The sequence below is a fragment of the Peromyscus leucopus genome, chromosome 16_21, assembly GCF_004664715.2.
Source record: "Peromyscus leucopus breed LL Stock chromosome 16_21, UCI_PerLeu_2.1, whole genome shotgun sequence".
NCBI classification, from domain to species: Eukaryota; Metazoa; Chordata; class Mammalia; order Rodentia; family Cricetidae; genus Peromyscus; species Peromyscus leucopus.
This window is the reverse complement of record NC_051084.1, coordinates 31,397,416-31,417,681: the sequence shown is the minus strand read 5'-3', so window position 1 is coordinate 31,417,681 and position 20,266 is coordinate 31,397,416. Positions and strand designations below refer to the sequence as shown.

Sequence of the window (20,266 nt, the reverse complement as noted above, 5' to 3'; positions counted from 1 at the left end):
AACCTCACTTGAGAAAATATCTCCATCAGATTGTCCTGTAAGCAAGTCTCATCTGGGCAAGTGGTCCTGGGTTATATAAAAATGCTGATTTGTCAAGACAGAAGAAACAACCTGTAAGGAATGTTCCTGCATGGCATCTGCTTCAGTTCCTGCCTTCAGGATCTTGCTTAGGCTTTACTACATGATGGTCTGTGTGACCTGTAAGTCAAATGAACCCTCTTTTCTCCTAAATTGCTTTTGTTGAGTGCTTTATCACACAATGGAGAAGCAAGGTAGAACAATTTTAAACCTTAATGGGATGGTTGTTTATTTTTTTATTAATATGGTCTGTGCAATTGGTTTTAGATTCAGAAATTGATTCACAATTGAACCCTAATTGGCTCAATGGCAATGGAATCATAAAGCTGTATTTACGATTTTTTAAGAATGAACTTGAGTATCATTGAGAAAAATGCTGCTACTTCAATTTGGGGCTCAGTGGGGGAGGTAGATGGGCAACCCAGAAAGGTTGAGGGTACCAAGGAGGTGGAAGCTGAATGCCTGGGCAGAGTTATAGTTTATTAACTACAACTTGACTGTAAATGATAACATGATAAATTTTAATGAAAAAATAATGACTTAATGACAATCTAATACTTTTAACTTATATTAAGAAAATACTTTTTAAAACGTTGATAAATTAAAAATTCACCTTAGCTATCTCCTCTGATTATGTATCTGCCAGACTTTTTAATCCAGCACCTAAGAATACTGTTTTAATAGAGAAAAATGTATTACATGTCTGTCTGTGTTTGTTTAATGAGCTTTATATTTGAACTGTGTATGGAAAGATGAGTTTTCTCTCTCTCTTTCTCTCTCTCATCATTCATTTTACCTCAACCGTTCATATGTAAGTTTCAAACCAAGAATGAATTATTAATAGGATAATGGAAGAGTAGGCATTATGTTAGGAATAAAAAGTGTGGTTTTGGGTAGAATACCAGGTGGGGTGGATCTGAAAGGAGTCAGGGGAAGGGAAACCATAATCAGAGTATATTGTATGAAAAAAAATGTATTTTCAACAAGAGAAAAGAGAGGAATGATTTTGATAATGGTATCCTTAGGTTATTTGCTTGTGCATTTTGCTTCTCTCCAAAATAATTTATCCTGCTTATTGTAAAAGAGGCATTAAGCGTGATTAGCCAAATAGAATTAGGAAGCAGGAAAAGCATGAAAAATAAGAAAGCTGGGACACTCTTCAGGAAGTGGAAGCTTATTCTGGTTGTGGTGTTACTGAGTGTAACCCAGTCCTGGATTCCTGAATCAAATATCAAAAAGATAGGACATTGCTCTGTTCCTCATTGGAAGTAAAACGTAACCATTTATCAGCAGGGTTTTTAACTTTCTAGATGTATCTCTGAAATGCAGTTCTTACATGCTGTGTTAAAGATAATTTTCTGTGAAAGGGATGGATATTTTTACAAATGGTAGTTTCTACTAAATAGAAGCAGCCCTCCCCCCAGCCCAAACAAGTCCAGACAGAGTCCAGGGATAGAAAAATTATTTAATATTTATCCAAGAAAAAAATTATGATAGGATTAGAAATGAAATTTTCAAGAGAAATGTTATTCTCTGCTCTCAAATTTAAAATAATTATTTTGCCAATGGGGGAAAAATGTTCATTGAAGCCAGAGATAGGTCTCATTTCTTTCTCATGTATTTTCCATCTTATGCTTTGAGGCAGGGTCTCTCCCTGGATCTGTAACTCACTAATTTGCTAGACTGACTGGCTGATGAGGCTCATGGATCCTCCTGTGCTCTCACTTCCCCTCCGCTCTGGGATTGTAGATGTGAGGGCTATGTGGGTGCTGGAGATTTGAACTCATGTCTCCAGTGGCTGTGTGACGGGCACTTTACCAACTGTGTCATCCCCCAGACCTCCTTGCCCTGACTCATTCTCTCTGAGTGTGAGCTAACCTCCATTTTTTTTTTTTTTTTTTTCCTATTTGGGTCCATTTATTTCCTTTGCAGGAAGGAAACACGTGAACGTACTAAGTAAATGCGGAGAAATGTCACTTTACAGTGATTATGCACATATCATACATATGTGTTCTCCACTGACTTAGAATTCCCACTTCAGCATCTATTAGGTTTAGGATATGGAGAAATTCTATTGATGAGAAAGATAAAAAAAAAATGGAAAGGAAAAATGAGACAAGGGAGCCAAATTCGTAAAAGTTAAACCGGAGGCCAAAGAAATATTCAACTTGTGGGTTTTTATGGGTAAATGGTTTCAGGTTGGGTTTGAAATAAGACAATCACGTTGTATCTATACTATAATGAGATGAAGGGAAATGAAGGTGTATTATCATAATTATTAGTTATAAATAAATCAGTTGTTCATTATTTCCATTGAGAGAACAAACTGACAACAACATCTATTTGATGTGTGAATGGTTCAGTTAATAGCTTTTCATGCCTCATTACTGTCAGAGTTTTTTAGGAGGGTAAAAATACTGAAGTGATTGAAATACTGCGCTGGAGTGACTTGTACATAATTCATTACTAACCAGAACTCTTACTTCTAAGTAATTTTTCTTCTATAATGAAATGGCTTAAATGCCACATGCCTCAGAGTTTGCTTTGGTAAGAAACAGACCATTTGAAAATTTTATAATCAATGACAAGTGAATATTGTGGGTACCTTCTTTTTTATTAAAAATTATAGTGCCATTTCTGTGTACACTGGTGTGTTGTTTGGGGGTACCATGAGTCTATAGAGAGGTAGGGATGTCCAACAGAAGATTTCCTTTTCTTCCTTCCATCCATTCCAGTAATCATAGGCACCTACTTGTATAGTAACCATATACATAAACGCACATAGGCAGCTTTCTAATTGTACAATGATTTGATAAGAATAATCTCATAATACTGAAAAGCTTTGAAAAGAAATTCTTACCCATACATTACTGGATCTTTATTGAATGCCATAAACACAGGCATCTAAGACCTGGTCGTTGATTATTCTCAAGGAATCATGGAAGTCCTAACATAGAGCCACAAGGTATGAGCTGCTTTTAAAGAAAGCGTCAAAGGGTCTTCATCAAAAGGAACTTTTGTGCTGGGTTGGAGTTTTCTCAAGCTTTGGTATAGTCTATTTACTTAAAATAGAGACTTACGTTGTAATTTAGGTTTGGTTATATAATCATTTTTTTTTTCAGTTCAATGTAACCTTATTTGTACTCTTGGTAAGCTGATAAAATGTTATTGCAATATTGGAATATCCATATAGGGAGATGAACGCAGCCGTCCTTCCCAGTCTTGCACCCCTCATCCTTATGTTGTATGTGATGTTCAACTCAAACAGAGAAAGGGAAAGCGCAATAAAAAATGTGGAGGAGGAAGGAATGAATTATGCAGAATTGTAGGTTCTTTCTCTCTTTAAGGACCCTGGTACTGTTATTTTCTTACTTTTCTACAAGGGTCACCTACATCCTGCTCTGATGGCATGGAGAAATTTAAGGTCTACTCCTTCACCATTCAGAGGATTAGTAATTATTTGGAGCAACTCTTCTTCTTCATGAGTCCTTACACGTGTGCAGAACTCTCCCATCTCATTGTCCACTTTCCCTCGTGTGGTACAGTGTTGGCTGCAGCACACATTTTAAAGGCAGGGTTTTCAGAGGATTAAATTTAGAGCAAGCTTGGTGCACTATGAGAAATACAATGGAAATAAAGTGATGTATCCCACCTCCTTATGGTCATTAGTTTAAAACCCTTTTATTCTGTAATTATTTTTTTAATAAAAAACACTGCCACAGGTCACTGAAAAGTGTGAGAGGTGGGCCACAAAATGGAAGAGGAATAGTAGAGATCATCTTAGACAGGCAATTCCGATAATGTTATAGTCTGTGAGCTTGTGATTTCTAACTGGCAGATGGAGGTCATTTTGTTTTGGAGACAAGATCTCCCTTTGTAGCCTAGGTGTTCCTCAGACTTGGTGTTTTCCAGCATTAGCCTCTCAAATGCTTGTTGAACAGGTATGTGCCATGTCCAGGTAAATGGAATTATTCAGCATCTTTCAGTCTTTCTAGATACTCTCCATTGCCTAACTGTTTGGCATTATCATCCCATCCTGCTCCATTTTGTTTCATCCAGAAGTAGAAATATCAGTATTTCATATTCACCCTAACAGCCCCCAGCCCCTGCCTCATGAAATGAAAAACACATTTTCCTTGTAAACTAGTGTTTCTCAGATTTTTGCTGTCTCTTAACTGGAATTCAGAAGATCAATAGTGACACTTCAAAAATTAAAGGCTGTTATGATATAATTTATAGTCACAAATTAGAGCCATGTATATGTGCTACTTAAAAACAATTAACAGGGCCTGGATAGAGGGTTCCGTGGTTGAGTGCCTGCTGTTCTTCCAGAGGACCTGAGCTGAGTTCCTAACATTCATGTTGGGTGGCTCTCAACCATCTGTAACTACAGCTCTGGGGGATCCAATACCCTCCTCTGGCCTCTATGTACATGGACACACGTGCCATATCTTCAGACACTCAAATAAAATTAACTAAAAATGACACCTAAATGCTCATATCATAGATGTCACAGGTAGTTATTAGAATGAATAACAGTCCAATGAATTGAGTTAGGGTTCATTTCCTGCCATGGAGCACAAACCACAATAGGAATAGCTGTCTAGAGGAAGAACTTAAGTATAATTTCTCTCTGAAAAATAATCATCTGAATATTATAATCTTGTGTGTATTGGGGATTCTCAGCGGCTGGCTGGGCCATGGGGCAGTCACCATAGTTTGAAGAGTATTCTAGATTAGGCTCCATTCCTTTGGCTTTCATAAAGGTAGCTTTTCTCATGCTGGGGTCCCTTCACATTAACACTGATTTTCTGAAATCCTGAATTTAAAATCTCATTTTCCTAAGAAGAAAGATTTCACTAATATTATTTCAGCTGATTTTCACTAATATTATTTCAGCTCACCTTAGTTAAGAATGGTGCTTTCCTTGGGATTTAACAAAACCTCCCTTAAGCATCAGATAAACAACGGGTTCTTTGGGGATAATGTTCTTCTTATAAAAGAGACGTTTGTTAAGGGGAAACACTCAAAGTTAATGATAGTGAACACTGTACTTGATGCTTTAGGTCAGCAGTTCTCAACCTGTGGGTCATGACCCCTTGAGGGGTTGAACTACCCTTTCACAGGGATCACCTAAGACCATCAGAAAATGCAGATATTTACATTATGATTTATTACAATAGCAAAATCACAGTTATGAAGTAACAACAAGAATAATATTTTTAAAGATTGATTTATCTATGCATCTGAGTGCTCTATCTGCATCTATGCCTGTGTGGCAGAAGAGGGCATCAGATCCCATTTCAGATGGTTGTGAGCCACCATGTGGGGGCTGGGCATTGAACCCGGGTCCTCTGGAAGAGCAGCCAGTGCTCTTAACCACTGAGTCATCTCTCCAGCCGAACAAAAATAATTTTGTGGTTGGGGGTCACCACAACACGAGGAACTGTATTAAAGGGTCACAGCACTAGGAAGGTTGAGAACCGTTACCTTAGGTGAACTCATTATCTTTTATTTAACTTTTGAAACAAATTATTTCATTGTAATGAAGTAAAATACAAAAGACTCCACATATAATCTAATGTTCACTCATTTTAATATGTCTGATGCCATAACTAGTTGTTATTGAAAACTTAAAGGTCAGCATACCTTTTCCAACACCCCCTCCCCCACACCAGATTTCTAAATTTAGAACCACGACAGACTATTTGGCATAGAGGTATGACTTTTGTGGGCATTTTATCAAACAAAGGACCCTTCTGACAATCCACTGTTATTTAGTAATTACTCTTCATTTAATTAATAGAATTACACACGTTGTGTAATTTGTTGTGGAATGGCCAAGGTGAATGTTTGAGCCTTCAATTTAGAAGAAACTGAACAGCTATGTCAGGGAGGTCCTGGGCTGAGAATTTAATTCTCACAGACATCTCAAACCTCTCTAGTCCCTAAGTCGGAGGCAAGGGACGGGGCCTGCTTGTCATATCTGATTTGTGTTGCCACCATCCAGGAACTTACATGACATTTACTCTGTGATTCTTTTCCCACTTTCTCCCCAGCAGAACTAATGCCCTACCTTCCTTCCATAGCATCATAAACAAGCTTCAGTTGTACAAATACCACAGCAAGTCATACTTCCTTGTTGACTTTCAAGTATTGTATCATTTGGTTATCATGGCCCTTGGCTTGTTATGGTGAAAGCCACATAAAGGAATAAATACTTGATTGCTTTGAAATAAAAAGAAAAAAAAACCCACGGAATTGTGAAAAAACAAAACTGTGCCAGGTAAATGGCTCAGTCAGTAAAAATGCCCAAGGACCTGAATTTGGACACCTACCACCCCCTTAAAAGCCAATTGTAATGACAAATGTACGTGCCCCTAGTGAGAAAAGTTTGATCCCCAGAGCTTGCTGGCCAGACAGTGTAATCTGTGAATGCCAGCCAGGTTCAGTGACAGACTGTCTCTCAAAAGTAAGGTGGCAAGCATTTGAGGGAGACCTAGATTGTTACTTTTGGGAGAGAGAGAGAGAGAGAGAGAGAGAGAGAGAGAGAGAGAGAGAGGAGAGAGAGAGGAGAGAGAGAGAGAGAGAAAGAGGGGGGAGTGTTGCCTGCACGTGTGTCCATGTACATATACACAGATTAAACACACAGTGACAGTTTCTGTGTAAAGAAAGAAGAAATACATTGTGAACGATAATTTGTAGCCATCACAACACCAAAGATAATTGTACATAGTCCAGGTGATAAGAAAAACTGAATAAGAACATTTTTTCACTTTAAAGTTAACCAGTGTTAAGCTACTACTGTGTTGCCAGCAACCAGGAGGCTGAGGCAGGTGTTGAGGATTTGGAGGGCTGTGTTACCAGTTTCAAGCCAGCCTGAACTATCAGCAACATCCTTTCCCTCCAAAGAGTTACAAAAAACTAAAATAGCTGCTCAGGCATCTTTTTTTTTTTTTTTTTTTTTTTTTTTTTTTTTGAGTTGAATTGTATCTGTTTGAACAGTCCTTTGAAACAACAGCTTAATTGATAATTGTCCACATATAATGCGGAAACACCCCTATATATTTTCAAACACTGGCATGTTTTTTTTAAAAGTTTTATTCTGGTAAAAGTAACTCTAAGTAAATTTGAGTTCTGGTTCTGACTTGTCACTGTCAGCTAAATGATGCTGATTTTGACTTCAGTTATGTTTTCTCTTAGCTTCTTTATTCATAGAGCACAATTATCAAAAGGACTTGGCTCATGGAATAAAAACTCTGGTTATTATTCACCCATACTTACCTAAAGAATGAAATGTCTGAAACACAAAAGAAAATAAATCAGTCTGCAGGCTGTGTTTTTACATGACACAAAATAGTAACCTGTTTTCACTGGATGAAGATTTTTAATGGTTAGTTTCTAAGTTGTTTTGTTTAATTCACACAATTTATTAAACTAGTGTGCTTACCTGAATTAGCCATCAGAATGGATTATTAATACTTTATTGACAACCTCTAATAACATTTATTCCCACAGAGAATATCAGCAAAGCAAATACTTCATTTGTCCCCTCCAAAGAAAGAACATACTGGTAGAATGAGAGTATGCACAGAGTAGAATTGAGGAAAACATGGCAGACATTTGTGCCTATCTAGACAAGTCAAAAGATTTGTTGTGACCAAGTAAAATTTGACCTTGAGATTTTAGGCAAATGGGACAAAAATCAAACCTGGTATTTGTCTCTCAGAGACAAGTACTAGTGGAATAGAAAATGCATTTTTCCTTCTTTACTCTTCTCTCATCTTTATATTGCCAGTCTACTAGTCTTAGGCTTTCTGTCTGTCTCCATTTCTGTCCTGATGGATCACTAACAACTTTAACAACATGGAATTATATTCTCCTGTTCTTGCTGTCTGTCTCTGCAGATATTCATTCACTCTTTGGTTTTGCTCACTATTACATCCCCCCTGCCCCATACTGAAAGCAAGGCATTATCATTTTTCACTGTGTGTCTCTCGGAGACTCTTACATCCCACTAGACACATCTTATATGCACTATCAATTGTATTGAGAAAATGTCTCCCAATTAAATGTATAGACTCTTAAATTCAAGAGTGATGCTCATGAGGTAGGCATCAGGTGAGCAGTTAGTAGGATTGTTTCATCAATATATCCATCACTTGCTTATAAATCCTTGCTCCAGATTTTACCAGCCTCATGTTCTCTAAATTTTTTAGTTCATCTGTTTTCTTAGTTTCTTAAGGTGAAGACATTACTTAATTCATAGAGTCCTTGTTAATTCTATTAGCTGTAATAATCAGAACAAAATGAATTAATAAGTATAAAACCCTCAGAAGGATACCCATTCTGTAGTGTTTCTTTGAACTGATCATGGTGTAGTCTGGTAGTTTTTATGTGCTTGTTTCAAGTCTTGCTTTCAAGAAACAGGTGGACATTCCTTTTGGTGGCGATTACTGAGTACGATCCACTGTCTGAAGTCTGGCCTCTGAAAGTAAAGTGTTGGCAGCAAAAGAACATTTTCATAATTGCAATATTCATATTCTTAGGTGCAGAAAGGGTGACTTTAGCTCATCTGAAAATGGTTTAAAAATGTTTAAAAAGTTAAAGAGTTACAAAGAAGTAGCCCCAAACTATGTCTCTGTTTTATAAGAAACACAGAATTATCTCTTCCACTCTCCTAATTCTTAGTAGTGGTACCACGGTGCTGTATCAAGTTCATTTTTTTTTTTATCCCGTAACTGGAATTCAGAGGCAAGGAAAGACTACAAAGGACCCCAGTCCATGCTGCTCTCACTCCGCAGAGTGGTGGAGCATACAACAGGGGCTGATTGTGAAAAGCCAAATGGAAAACGCAATGTTGGGTCAGGAAACTTGGCTTGAAGTTTGTTAAAGAGGAAAGTGACAGAAGTTTAAAGTATGTCTGTAATAGTTCAGATATGAAGTGACTCCTGCCCCCTGAGAGCCTATGTAGAGGGTTATTTCTCACGTGGTGGTGCTGTTTTGAGAGATGAATGTGACTTTGGTAGATAGAAATCTAGATGGAGGTACTGGGTCATGGACAGCATGTCCTTGGAGGCGGTATCTTGCCCTGGATCTCCCCTTCTTTGTCTGACTCTTTCTGTTCACCACATGCTGTGAAGCCCCTCCCACATGCTTCTGACACCATGGAGTTCAGCTTCCCCACAGAACCAGAGTCCATGGACTCAAGGACTGTGGACTGAACACTCTTACACCGTGAGCCAGACAAAACCTGCCTCCCTTTAAATTGTTCTCTCGGGTATTTTGGTTAAGCTATTGAAAGCTAGATAACACTGCCTAATACATGGGTATCAACATATTTTAAATCAAATTCAGAGATAAAAAAAGAATGTAGAAGACAGTCCCCTCTTCCCCGCACCCCATCCTGTGTGTGGAGATTTTAAAAGTATAGATACCTTCATTCTTTTTCTCCTTAGCATCCATGCTGGCCCATTGTTGATGGCATTTGATGGGAACTGTTGTTTTAATCCTTATAGGTTTATTTGCAGTCATTGCTCACATCTCATCGAACCTGGAATCCCAATTCCCTCCCCCTCACTTACCTCTCATCTTGTTTCTCACTCACCCTCTTCCTTGTCTTTCGCATCTTCAACCCTGAAGTCAGGAACATCCTTGCTGTCCATAACCAGAATCATTCAAGATATTGTGGATGAACTTTCTGTACTGTGGTAGGTGGGCAGATGTAATGAAGGGTCTGCTTTCTGGAGCAAGATTTGCTTTATATTTATCGCCCGGTTCTGCCAGTCACAATGTCATGGCCCATGGGTGAGAGTGACAGAGTCTTACTGTGCACACATGTTGATGGTTAAGCTGCATGTTCAGATAGTGTTTCAGAGTAAAATACTAATGTCAGTTCCCAGAGACCGTACTTGGGTTTGTGCAGATTTGGGGAGAGATGGATACAGCTCTAGTTTAACGCAAAGCTCCTGCAAACAGCAATGGCATCAAAACATTATTTAAGAATTGTTGTCAATAATAAACTGATGAAGATTTGAAGATGGGAACTTTTTAAAAACATTTTTAAACTTTTTATTCATTTATATTTTTTTATGCATGAGTGCTCTGTCTGCAAGTACGCTTGCAGGCCAGAAGAGGGCATCAGATCCTATTATAGATGGTTGTGAGCCACTGTGTGGTTGCTGGGAATTGAACTCAGGACCTCTGGAGGAGCAATCAGTGCTCTTAACCACTGCGCCATCTCTACATTCCTGAAGATGAAAATTTTAAAAGAAATTTTAAAAAATCATATTATATCCTCCACACTTATTTATTAGATTTAAGCCATGTCTTATATTGTCTAGAATAGTCAGAGTCTGCATATTTTAAGGGTGACCTTCTTTATAAAGTGTACTCTCAGAACCTTTATTGTTTGTGTCAGTGTTGGCACAAATAAAGGAGATTTTTGTTGGCTCATGTCTGAAATCCCAGAAGGACAGAAGGATTGCCGTTGGTTTGAGGGCAGCCTGGAATACGTGTTAAGTTCCTGGACAGCCCTGATTACAGAGTGAGACTCTGTCTCAACAAATAGAAGAAAAAACAAATAGAATAATACCATATAAAATGATTTATGGGAAATACTCTGCAACCCAAATGACCTGTTTGCTGGTTGAAATTTTGTGACACTAGGTTATTGATATTTTCCATTTGTTATTTGTACTTGGTTACTTTAATAGTCATCCACAAAATTTTGGTTTTTGGTAGGGTTTATTGTATTTTCAGCTAAAGGTATTATGGATAATTACTTACAGTTGGGTTGTAATTTTAAAATAGAACTTAGATGTATGGAAATGAAGATTCATAATGATATTTTGTATATTTATTTTTAGAAGGTATTTTCATTTTAAATTTCCTTCCTATATTTCCTTTTATGTGTGAATGTGTGTGTTTGTTTGTATGTATGTGTATATATGTGTGTGCGTGTGTTCATGCATGTATATGTATGCACATGTGTGTGTCTGTGGCATGTGTGAGTCACGTGGGGTCAGAGAACAACTTCAGTAGGCAGCTCCTTCCTGTCATTACTTGAGTTCTAGGGATCAACTTTAGATGCCAGGCTTCGAAGAAGGCACCTTTACCTACCTGTTGAGCTATCTTGCTGGGCCAGGTTTTTCAAAATCCCAGGAGGGTAGTGACATTTGTTTCCACTTAAGATACTGATTTAGGATGTTCAATGATATCTTTACAGAATGTAATTTTTCAATTTGGAATTATGAAAACTTATATTGTCTTTGGCACATTTAATGCCCTCCCTAATTAAACACACGCAAGCCTAGTTGTATTGGGTAAAATGATTTCTTGTTTTAAAATGGGTTCTGGGTGTTCGGAGCACGTCCTTGGAATCTGACAATCTGGATTTGAATCTTCCCCTCACTGCTGAACTCACCCACTTTTCTAAGATGGCCTAAGATGGCCGAAGGATGAAGAGAGAACATAATACCTCCATGTCATACACATTAACATCTGTGATGCCAAGCCCCCGAGGAGTAAAATTTTCCAGCTAAGAGGAAATTTCCTCCAATTTATCTTAACATAGGAACAAAAAGTCTCTGTGCCTTCACAACAAGTCTCCTCTTCAGAATTGACGCAATCTGCGAGAGCAACCAACTCAAGTGTGAAGGGTCCAAAACAGCCACTGTTTTCTACTGTGGCTCTTCACCTCAGTGGGGACTTGGCCACCACTCAGGGAACGTGGACAGGGATCTCCAGAAGTTAATTCCTGCCACTCTCTACCTCCACCTTTTAAAACTGTTAAATTACTGTCCAGAAAAGTAACAAACAAGTGAAGTAGCTCACAGGCTCAGATTTGACTGTCGAGAGTTTCACAGGAGCCAAATCTTCAAACAACAATTTGTGAGAAGAGACCTGAAAAACTCCTGTGTGGTTGCCCTTTGCATTATATTCCTCTAGTCAAGACATATGTTTAGCCCGGCTTGGAAAACTAGGCTCACACTATGACAATAAAACACAGGGCTAATACTTTCAGATTAGAATAAAAAGCGATATAATGACTTGGATAAAGGTAAAACCATCTGAGCAGTGTTTTTCTACAGTGCCTTGGCATACAATACTCAAGCATTGGATTAACAATGCATTTGTTGGGTGTTATCTCAGAGATTGTGACTCAGTAAATCTAGCCAGTTGGAGCCATCGTGACATCCGGGATAACTTTGAGGATATGATGGTTGGCAAAAGTTCAAACAAACAAATACAAAACTTTCAACTTTACATATTTTGGTTTCATATGACTTTTCACTTTAATCCAGACTAAAATCAGTAAGCAGAACTGACTTCAAGGGATCCCTGTGTAGACCAAGTTAGAAGCAGGACTCAATTCTTCATTACATAATGATCAGATCCTGAGATGGCACCATGTAACATTCCCCGTGACATGATATAGGGATTGAATCATGCATCCAAAGATGCATGGAGATCAATGTCCTATAGATAAATTAGTGGATGGTGTTTCAGATTAGAAAACAAAAAGGGTTTACTGCAAGGATCCTTTATTATAGGGTCTCCTGTGCATTTAAAATAGAATTTGATATATACAAATACAAAAATTTCATTTAGCTTTGTAGGAAGACAGATATATGAAACCAAATCTATAAATGTTTCAGAGAGAGGAGGAAGGAATTCTAGAGTTCAGAAAGTCCTGGAGAGCTGGTGCGCATCAATATCCTTATAGAATGGCGACCAACTGTAGACCTTTTAAAATGTGAATTTAACTCTGATTTGAGAAAAATTAAATACAGCTGCTTTTTATCCTCTCAATAAAAATCTAATGCAAGTCACAGAACACCATTAAAAATAACTTACCAGCGTTCTGATGTTTGTTTGCTGTTAAATTTTCCAAACATTTTCTCCCATTGTACTTTAAGCTAAAGTACAGTTTCTGGTTGCTAACCTACTTCACCCTTGTGATGATAGCACAGACTTTAAAGCATCAATCCTGGATCATTTGTGGTTGGCATCTCAACTTAGGCATAGTACGGCCAGTTCATATGGTAATGGGTGTAGTTGGAACCTTTATGGTTGGTTACAATTTATCTGAATTCTCACTGCAGAGCCGACCTATCAGGAACTTAAACCTGGTCTGACTGCTTAAACTGCTATTCAATATGAGCAGTTCTTCAGGGTTATGAGATGGGCTTGGAGCTGTCTCAGTCGGTAAAGTGTTAGCTATACAAGTCTGAGCACCGAGTGTTATCTCCATGTAAAAGGCTGGGTGTGTTGGTGGGGACGCAGAACTAAGTAGATCCCTCCGGTTTGATGGTTAACCAGTCAAGTGTCCTTGGGTTCTCCTAGGTCCCAGTGACTGACTTTGTCCCTAAGACCAACATGGACAGCAGCCAAAGAACAATATCTAAGGTTGATCTCTAGCTTCTACATGGCTGTACACACACACACACACACACACACACACACACACACACACACACACCCTTGCACCAGCACACACGATATTAATAGATTTACTCTGAGAATTACTTGATATCTGCCAGGCTTCTTGAATATTCCTGATCATGGGCTACTTACCCAAATGTCTTGCTTTCTTCTAGCCTACTAACAGTTCCTGCCCGCTCTCAGTTTTCATACTTTGAGTTTCTTAATTTTAGTGTTTAATTTGAGAGATGGTATCTGTCTTCCAGTCAGGAATGGTTAAAACCAAGTGTATTTTTACTCTCCTAAACCGTTTATTTTAGAAAATATCTTTGCAAATAAATTTCTCAATTTCTAAGCAGTTTCTGAAGGCAGACAGACCTAAGTTCAAACTGGGATATGTTCATCTTGAGTGTTAAATTTGGCTTATATTGCCTTCCAAAATATAATTTATATAAAAAATCTTGCTGGTTTTATGAGACTTCTAGAACATTCAGGAGGGGATAGAGATGGAGTCACAATAAACCCCCAAATATTTCCTAGTTTTTAGTATCTGCATCTATTTGAATAACTGATGTTTTATCTTTCTTTCTTATTATGATAGTTCTTTTTAAAAAATTCATGACTTAAAAATTTTGTTTTGCCAAAACACAAAAAGACAAAGAAAATGTCTTCCTAGTTAATTCTGAGTCAAATGTGTACTCAGTTGAACATGTGATCAGCTCTGTACTTCGAACTTTTTACAACCACTAAAGGAGCTCAATATAGGCTGCTGTCTCTTTTCCTGCCTCTTGTTTTCCCTCTGTATCCTGGGGTCAGCTTGTCTCACATCTTGGCAGTGCTGATCCACACACTCACAAATGACCTTGTGTATTAAGAAACATGTGGTTTGCAGGACTTCTGAACAAAGGATCATCACGAGCAAGCCCAGAACTTCCTGTGAGAAGAGTTCCCTGGACTCATATAGTGTAGAGACTTCTGAGATGAAGAAGCTTAGCAAAATGCTTTCGGAGCTTAGTAAATGACATGTCTGACTTCTTCTGTCTGTTATCTCTGGGAGTTCTCTGGCTTTGGCCAGAGAGAGGGAACTTTTAGTGTAATGGAAAAAAACAATGTCTGGACTTTGAGAGCAGCTCAACCCCAGTGGTCATCATCTCTGTGTCCTTGGATGAGTCTCAACTCAGGGAGCATGAGTGTATATTTTCACAGGATTGTTTTAGGAAGGCAGAATGAGACAATTTATGAGATTTGTAAACTTTAGAATACTGCGTGGCTTTATCGTGTGTTTCAGGTGCTGCTGCTGCTGCTGCTGTAAGTGTAATGGGTCAGACTCCAGTTTTCAACTCCAACAACCAGCAAACAGCTTTTTAGTGTTTAGATAGTGGGATAGTAGATAGTGGGCATGGAGGGGAGCACAGGGGTCAGGCAGGTGGTTAGAGAGAGAAAACTAATGCTGGAAAAGAGAAGTTATACATAAAAGGTTTTGATATGCGTTAACAAATTTCATATGTGTGATATTCTATTCCATTCTTCCCCACCTATTTTTAGCAGATTTTAACACCAGTTACCTGCCATCCCCGAAAAAGCAGAACAAAAAAAAATGACATAACCTAATATTTGATTTTTTCCTTATCTAAAGACCTTTGGGCTTAATGCCAAATGTGAAAGATCTCAAAATTCCTAGTTGTTGACTTCTTGCTATAGTTGAGGACACAGATTACTCCCAGCTACAGTTCCAAGGCAATTGATTGTTCCCATTGATAGTTGACTGTAGATGAACTGAAAAGCTTTAGGAACATCTGATGGGAAGAAAGTCAGGGTTAATTTTAGGAGTGTGGTTCCTGGTAGGTTGACCATGCTCCTGTTGGTGGCCCCACACATGTGTATACAAGCAGCATAAGTTGGACTCAGTAGGTTATACGTATATTTGGATATAAAGTTGGGAGGGATTTGGGGATGCAGGTGGGGATGGCTCTAGGAGAGCTGGGGGATGAGTTGAGGGTTGAATATGATCAAAATACATTATATGCACATAAGAGATTCTCAAAGAATTTGCAAAAATGATATATTAAAAATGTTTAAAGAAAGTGCTTTGCATCAGGAAATCAAGGATATACATTTGTAAGGCTCCTTTGGAGCCTTAAGTTTTTCTTTTTTCTTTTTTTTTTTTTAATTATTTGCCAACTTGAGAAGTGTCTGGGGAAAGTTTGAAGGTGATTAGTTTTACAAATTAATGCTTCTTTGGATCTTTGGGAGAATGACTTCTAATGAAAAAGTTGTAAATGACATTTTGTTTTATATAATAAAATTCCATTTGATTTCAGACTCACAAAGAATAGATTTGTAACCCAGTTTAAATTTTGTTCAGAGCTGAATCTCAGTGTAAGGGATCAAGAACAATCAGAATAATACATTGCAAGGAAACAAGAAACTGGAAAACAATTAAGATTAAAATTAGACTTAAATAACAAAAATATTGAATAGCAAATAATTTATGCAAAATATTTTACAAAATCTCGGATGCTAAATATTTGATACAAGTACCGTGACATTTGTAGTTACATTAAAGTTAATGGTTTTCTTTTTCCATTATTTTGCTTCCCTTTTTTAAAATTTCAACAGATATTTGCTTTACAATTTTGAAATTCGCCCTTCCTGGTGGTGTTCATAAATTTCCTGTGATCGACCTGTGTGAAACTATATGCATACAGAAAGTATTTCTTAGGAGGGGTTAAAAATGAAGTTTGACCTCCCTCTTCACTAACTGTTTCTCTCTACCATTTTTGATTGTGTTTGAACTCTGTTAGACTGAAATTTTTCTGCCTCTACTTTTGATGTCATGAATACTAAGTTAAACCATAAAAATGCTTCTCTTCACATAACAGTGATTGACACTTGCAGTTTTATATTCAAACATTCAAAGGAAAAAAAAGAATGTGTGATTACCATGGACAAACTAATGATATTTCCAGTAATAAACCGTCAGGTAGACAACAGATACAAGTTGTCATTTCAGCTGTAGAAAAGCCAGGTTTTCTTAATTTGATTTGAATTCAGTTTAAAACACAATCATGTAACCCATATGTGATTTAGATCGATGTCTAATACTTCTTGGTTATTGTTTTGGATAATTTGTGGCGAAATCCCCAAAGGAACAACATGAACAAGGGAACAATAGAATGTTACAGTCTATTCTGGAGTGAGTTTTCTCCACTAAGCGCATCTATAATGAAAGAACTAGATTTTTAATGTTGTTTCTCAGGTGTGGTACACAGTAAGAAAACTTCTGTATTTCCTTTGAGATGTTCCCCAAATATAGTTTCACCTTCTAAATGAGAATTCGCCTTAAGAACCAGGCACAGTTTGAACTGACTTGTGGTTATTTTTAGATAAAACCACTTTGGGTTAATTAAGAGAAAAAAATTGCTACTGTACAATTATACCATATCCTCCCACCTTGGCCTGACAATAAGGAGATGTAACAGAAGGTTTTCTTTGTCACTGTAGCTGCACCTTTGAAGTGTATCAAAGTCTGTTGCTGTGGTTACGACCTTTGTTTCCAGTGATGTTTGGTCCATGCTTTCCCCTACCTACCCTTAACAATGGTTACTCAAAAGAATGAAATAATGAGTCATTCATTCGGAAATACTTAGTTAAAATATCCCTCTTTATCATTACATTTCACTGCTTAGAAACTAGGCTGTAATTCAAGGCAACAGTTAAGACTTAGAACTGTTAAAAAAAATTTGATTTTTTTTTCATTTATAAGAAAGAGCTGTCTATGTAATTGAAGAACCTCTTACACGTCTGAACAATTAAAACCGTTTTTTGGTTAATGTATTATTTCTGGAACAAGTAGATAAAATTCTATGCAGTAAGCATGATAATGATAAAAATCGTGCATTGTTCGCACAGCACAGATTTCAGAGTCAAGGTTTCTGGGCACAAATGCAGTAACAAAACAGCCCCTACAAAACCGAGTAACTCTCAAGAACACAAGAAATAATGTTTGTTAATTTAAAATTTTAGAAACTGAAAGGTGTAAAGTTTGTAAAGTAAAGCATAATTAAATTATGGTACTGTACATACCAGTTGTTCCTAGAATTGAAACTTTATAATATGAAAAAATACATTAGCGCTGTACAATTTTTACACGTAGGTAGGATGAGTTTTGGAAAAAAATGATTTTTTTTTCAGGGCCATTTTCTGTCAAAGTCAAAAAAATACTGCACAACTTAGCTAGTTACAAAGTATAGACTTGAAACAATTCATGTCTTCATTTATTTCATGAATCAATCTTGGAATTTTGTTTATTTGAACAGGGGATTTTTGTTTTTGTTTTGTTTTTGAGAGTTGCAATGAACAAATTTTCCTCTTTCTGTCGTTGAGGTCACAGTTCGGTAGCAAGCCTGGGCTACCGCTCAGCTCGGTCAAGCCAGCTGTGGTTTATGGTCACTGATGCGGCCAGCTGACGTGATTGTGCTCAAGTCCAGCTCAGTCTCTAGGTGGCTTTCCATGGTATCTTCCTGTGCATTCGTTTCAAAGGTCTTATGGGAGAGAAGTTCATGATGGACCCCACAGTAACTTATTGTGGGCTGGTCGTATGCCAGAAAAGTTGACACATTCATTGATAAAGGTATCTGGGGAAAAAAATGACATGAGAAAAGTCAGTTATCAAATACAGGCAAGTATCCAGGGGCAAGACTTGGAGACTGTGAAGTGTGGATCTGACTATCCTTTATATTTGTATCTGTGGCTCCGCTGTCCCCGCAGTGGCCTGCCGCTGTCCCCCATTTTCACAGAAATAAATTCAATATGGAGGATTGAAAGCTTGAGTACAGCAGCTCGAATCTTAAGTAGAACCTGCAGATACACAGTAGTTTGAATGGTTCTAAAAAATGATAAAACATTTCTTCATTGGAGAGCCAAGGAAAGGGCTTTCTCTAACTGGTCTGAAATGTGTTTTCGAACTAAGGAAAGTATTATTTGGTTACTTGTGTGTAGCATCAATCTTAAAAGGTCTTATTAATAAAAACAAACCTGGAGCCAGGTACTGGGGTCAATGCTGGAAGATCAGAGAAGCAGAACAAGCCACAGCCACCTCACCTTGCCAATTCCTCAGCTGATCCTGTTTCCTCAGACTGAAAGCCTCTGAGTCCTCATCCAGAATGAATCTCAACTGAACTGTGGGCTCAAAAGCCTAAAAGTTTAACTAGCTCTAGTTCCTGGTTTTCATGCCTTATATACCTTTCTACTTTCTGCTATCATTTCCTGGGATTAAAGTCGTGAGTCACCATTTCTGAGTTCTTAGCAGTTCCCAGGCAATGACGGTACAGCTGCTTCACACACCTTGCTCTGAGGAATGTTTCAGGAGAGAACTGTCAAGTCGTCCTGACTGCGCTTACCCAGAATCCCGTCATTATTTCCTTAAGATTACTCCTAGAAACGTTAAGCTCTGTAGTTTGGTCTTTCTATCTAAAGGCTAGGGCACAGAGAACACCCAGAAAAACAGACCTATGACTTCTGTAAAAGGTCGACCAGGCTGCCGAGAATGAAGCTGCTCTGAAGGACTAGTGGTCCAGCTAGGGAAGGGCGTCTTTACTAATCAAAGATGCTACAGAGTGTGGGCAACAGAAGTAACTCCGATGATGATGGACAGAAGGGAACACAGGTGAGAGACAACAGTCATCTTAGGTACAATCAGTCTTAGATGCCAAAGTCTAGAGAACATCGCTTCTTAGTTTCTTGATGAGACAAAAAGTTGTGGCATCACTGAGGAGCCTTTAGCCCTGATCTTACTTTGTCTGCTGTGGTATATACACCATTTAAGGGTCCTCTCAATCCTCAGGTCTTGACATTTACGTTTCCCTGTGGTGTATTAAGATGGTAGGAACAACCTGACTCATGTTTAGAGCTGGGATTTCTGGGAGATGAGTAGAGTTGAATTGAGTAGAGTTGAATAGTCATTAGAGTTACACTTCCAAATATCGAGTCCTGTGGCCTTATATAGGAAGAGACAGAGATGCAGCAGAAGGGACCTTAAAGGAACCCACACAGTCCCTGACTCTTACCATGTGAAGATCTGTACTCAGCCAGCAAGAAGGCTGTCACCACATTAAAGCCTTGAAACTTTTCACCTCTGGAACCTTTAAGCCCAAGTAAACCACCCTTATTTATAACTCAATCAGTCCCCAGTGTTGTGTTATCGACTCAGAAAACAGACCACTATAATTGCTAATTCACATGGCTGAATTTCTTTGAATGAAAACTTGTACCATTCTTGTTTGGCAAGTGGATAAAACATCTGTGCACATCAGACTAAATGCTTTTCTAATCTTAGATAAGAGCACGAAGATAGATAGAATGTCGAGTCTTCATTACCTGCTTCTTCACTGTCTGCCCTCTCCTTTCCAGGGATAAGACTCCTTCCATCTCTTTTTCTACCCCTGACCTCTTAGGCATCTTTGTCTCTCCTTTTGTTAAAAAAAAAAAAAGTATTGCTTCCTTATTTTTTCTTTCAGTACAAACATGGTTTTTCTTTGAGATCATTTAATGGTGAGTATTTCAATGTGTCAAATGTGTAGGTCTCAGTCCCTGGAGACAGAAGCATAATCCAGTTCACCCAGTGAAACGCCTGTGTTTCCTAGTTTGTGGGATTCTGAAATTTCAAATATGAAATTATGTGGCACATGAATCGAATACAAACAATCATGACCGCTGGAAGGCCACCCAGATGGTGCATAGCAGCAAAGTAAGATACTTGTAC

The 20,266-nt window shown here is 38.0% G+C and overlaps 2 protein-coding genes across 5 annotated transcripts in view; one reads left to right on the top strand and one right to left on the bottom strand.

The window, feature by feature from the left end:
- Ctnna3 (catenin alpha 3) overlaps nucleotides 1-20,266 on the top strand; it is a 1,489,259-nt gene that overhangs the window by 419,709 nt on the left and 1,049,284 nt on the right. The window lies entirely within an intron of this gene.
- The window catches only part of Lrrtm3 (leucine rich repeat transmembrane neuronal 3), a 178,087-nt gene continuing 173,597 nt past the window's right edge, over nucleotides 15,777-20,266 (bottom strand). For both annotated transcript variants that reach the window (XM_028881069.2, XM_028881070.2), the window contains exon 3: nucleotides 15,777-18,140. In XM_028881069.2, the coding sequence (XP_028736902.1) occupies nucleotides 17,931-18,140 (210 nt within the window). In that variant the 3' untranslated portion in view covers nucleotides 15,777-17,930. The remainder of the gene's footprint in view (nucleotides 18,141-20,266) is intronic.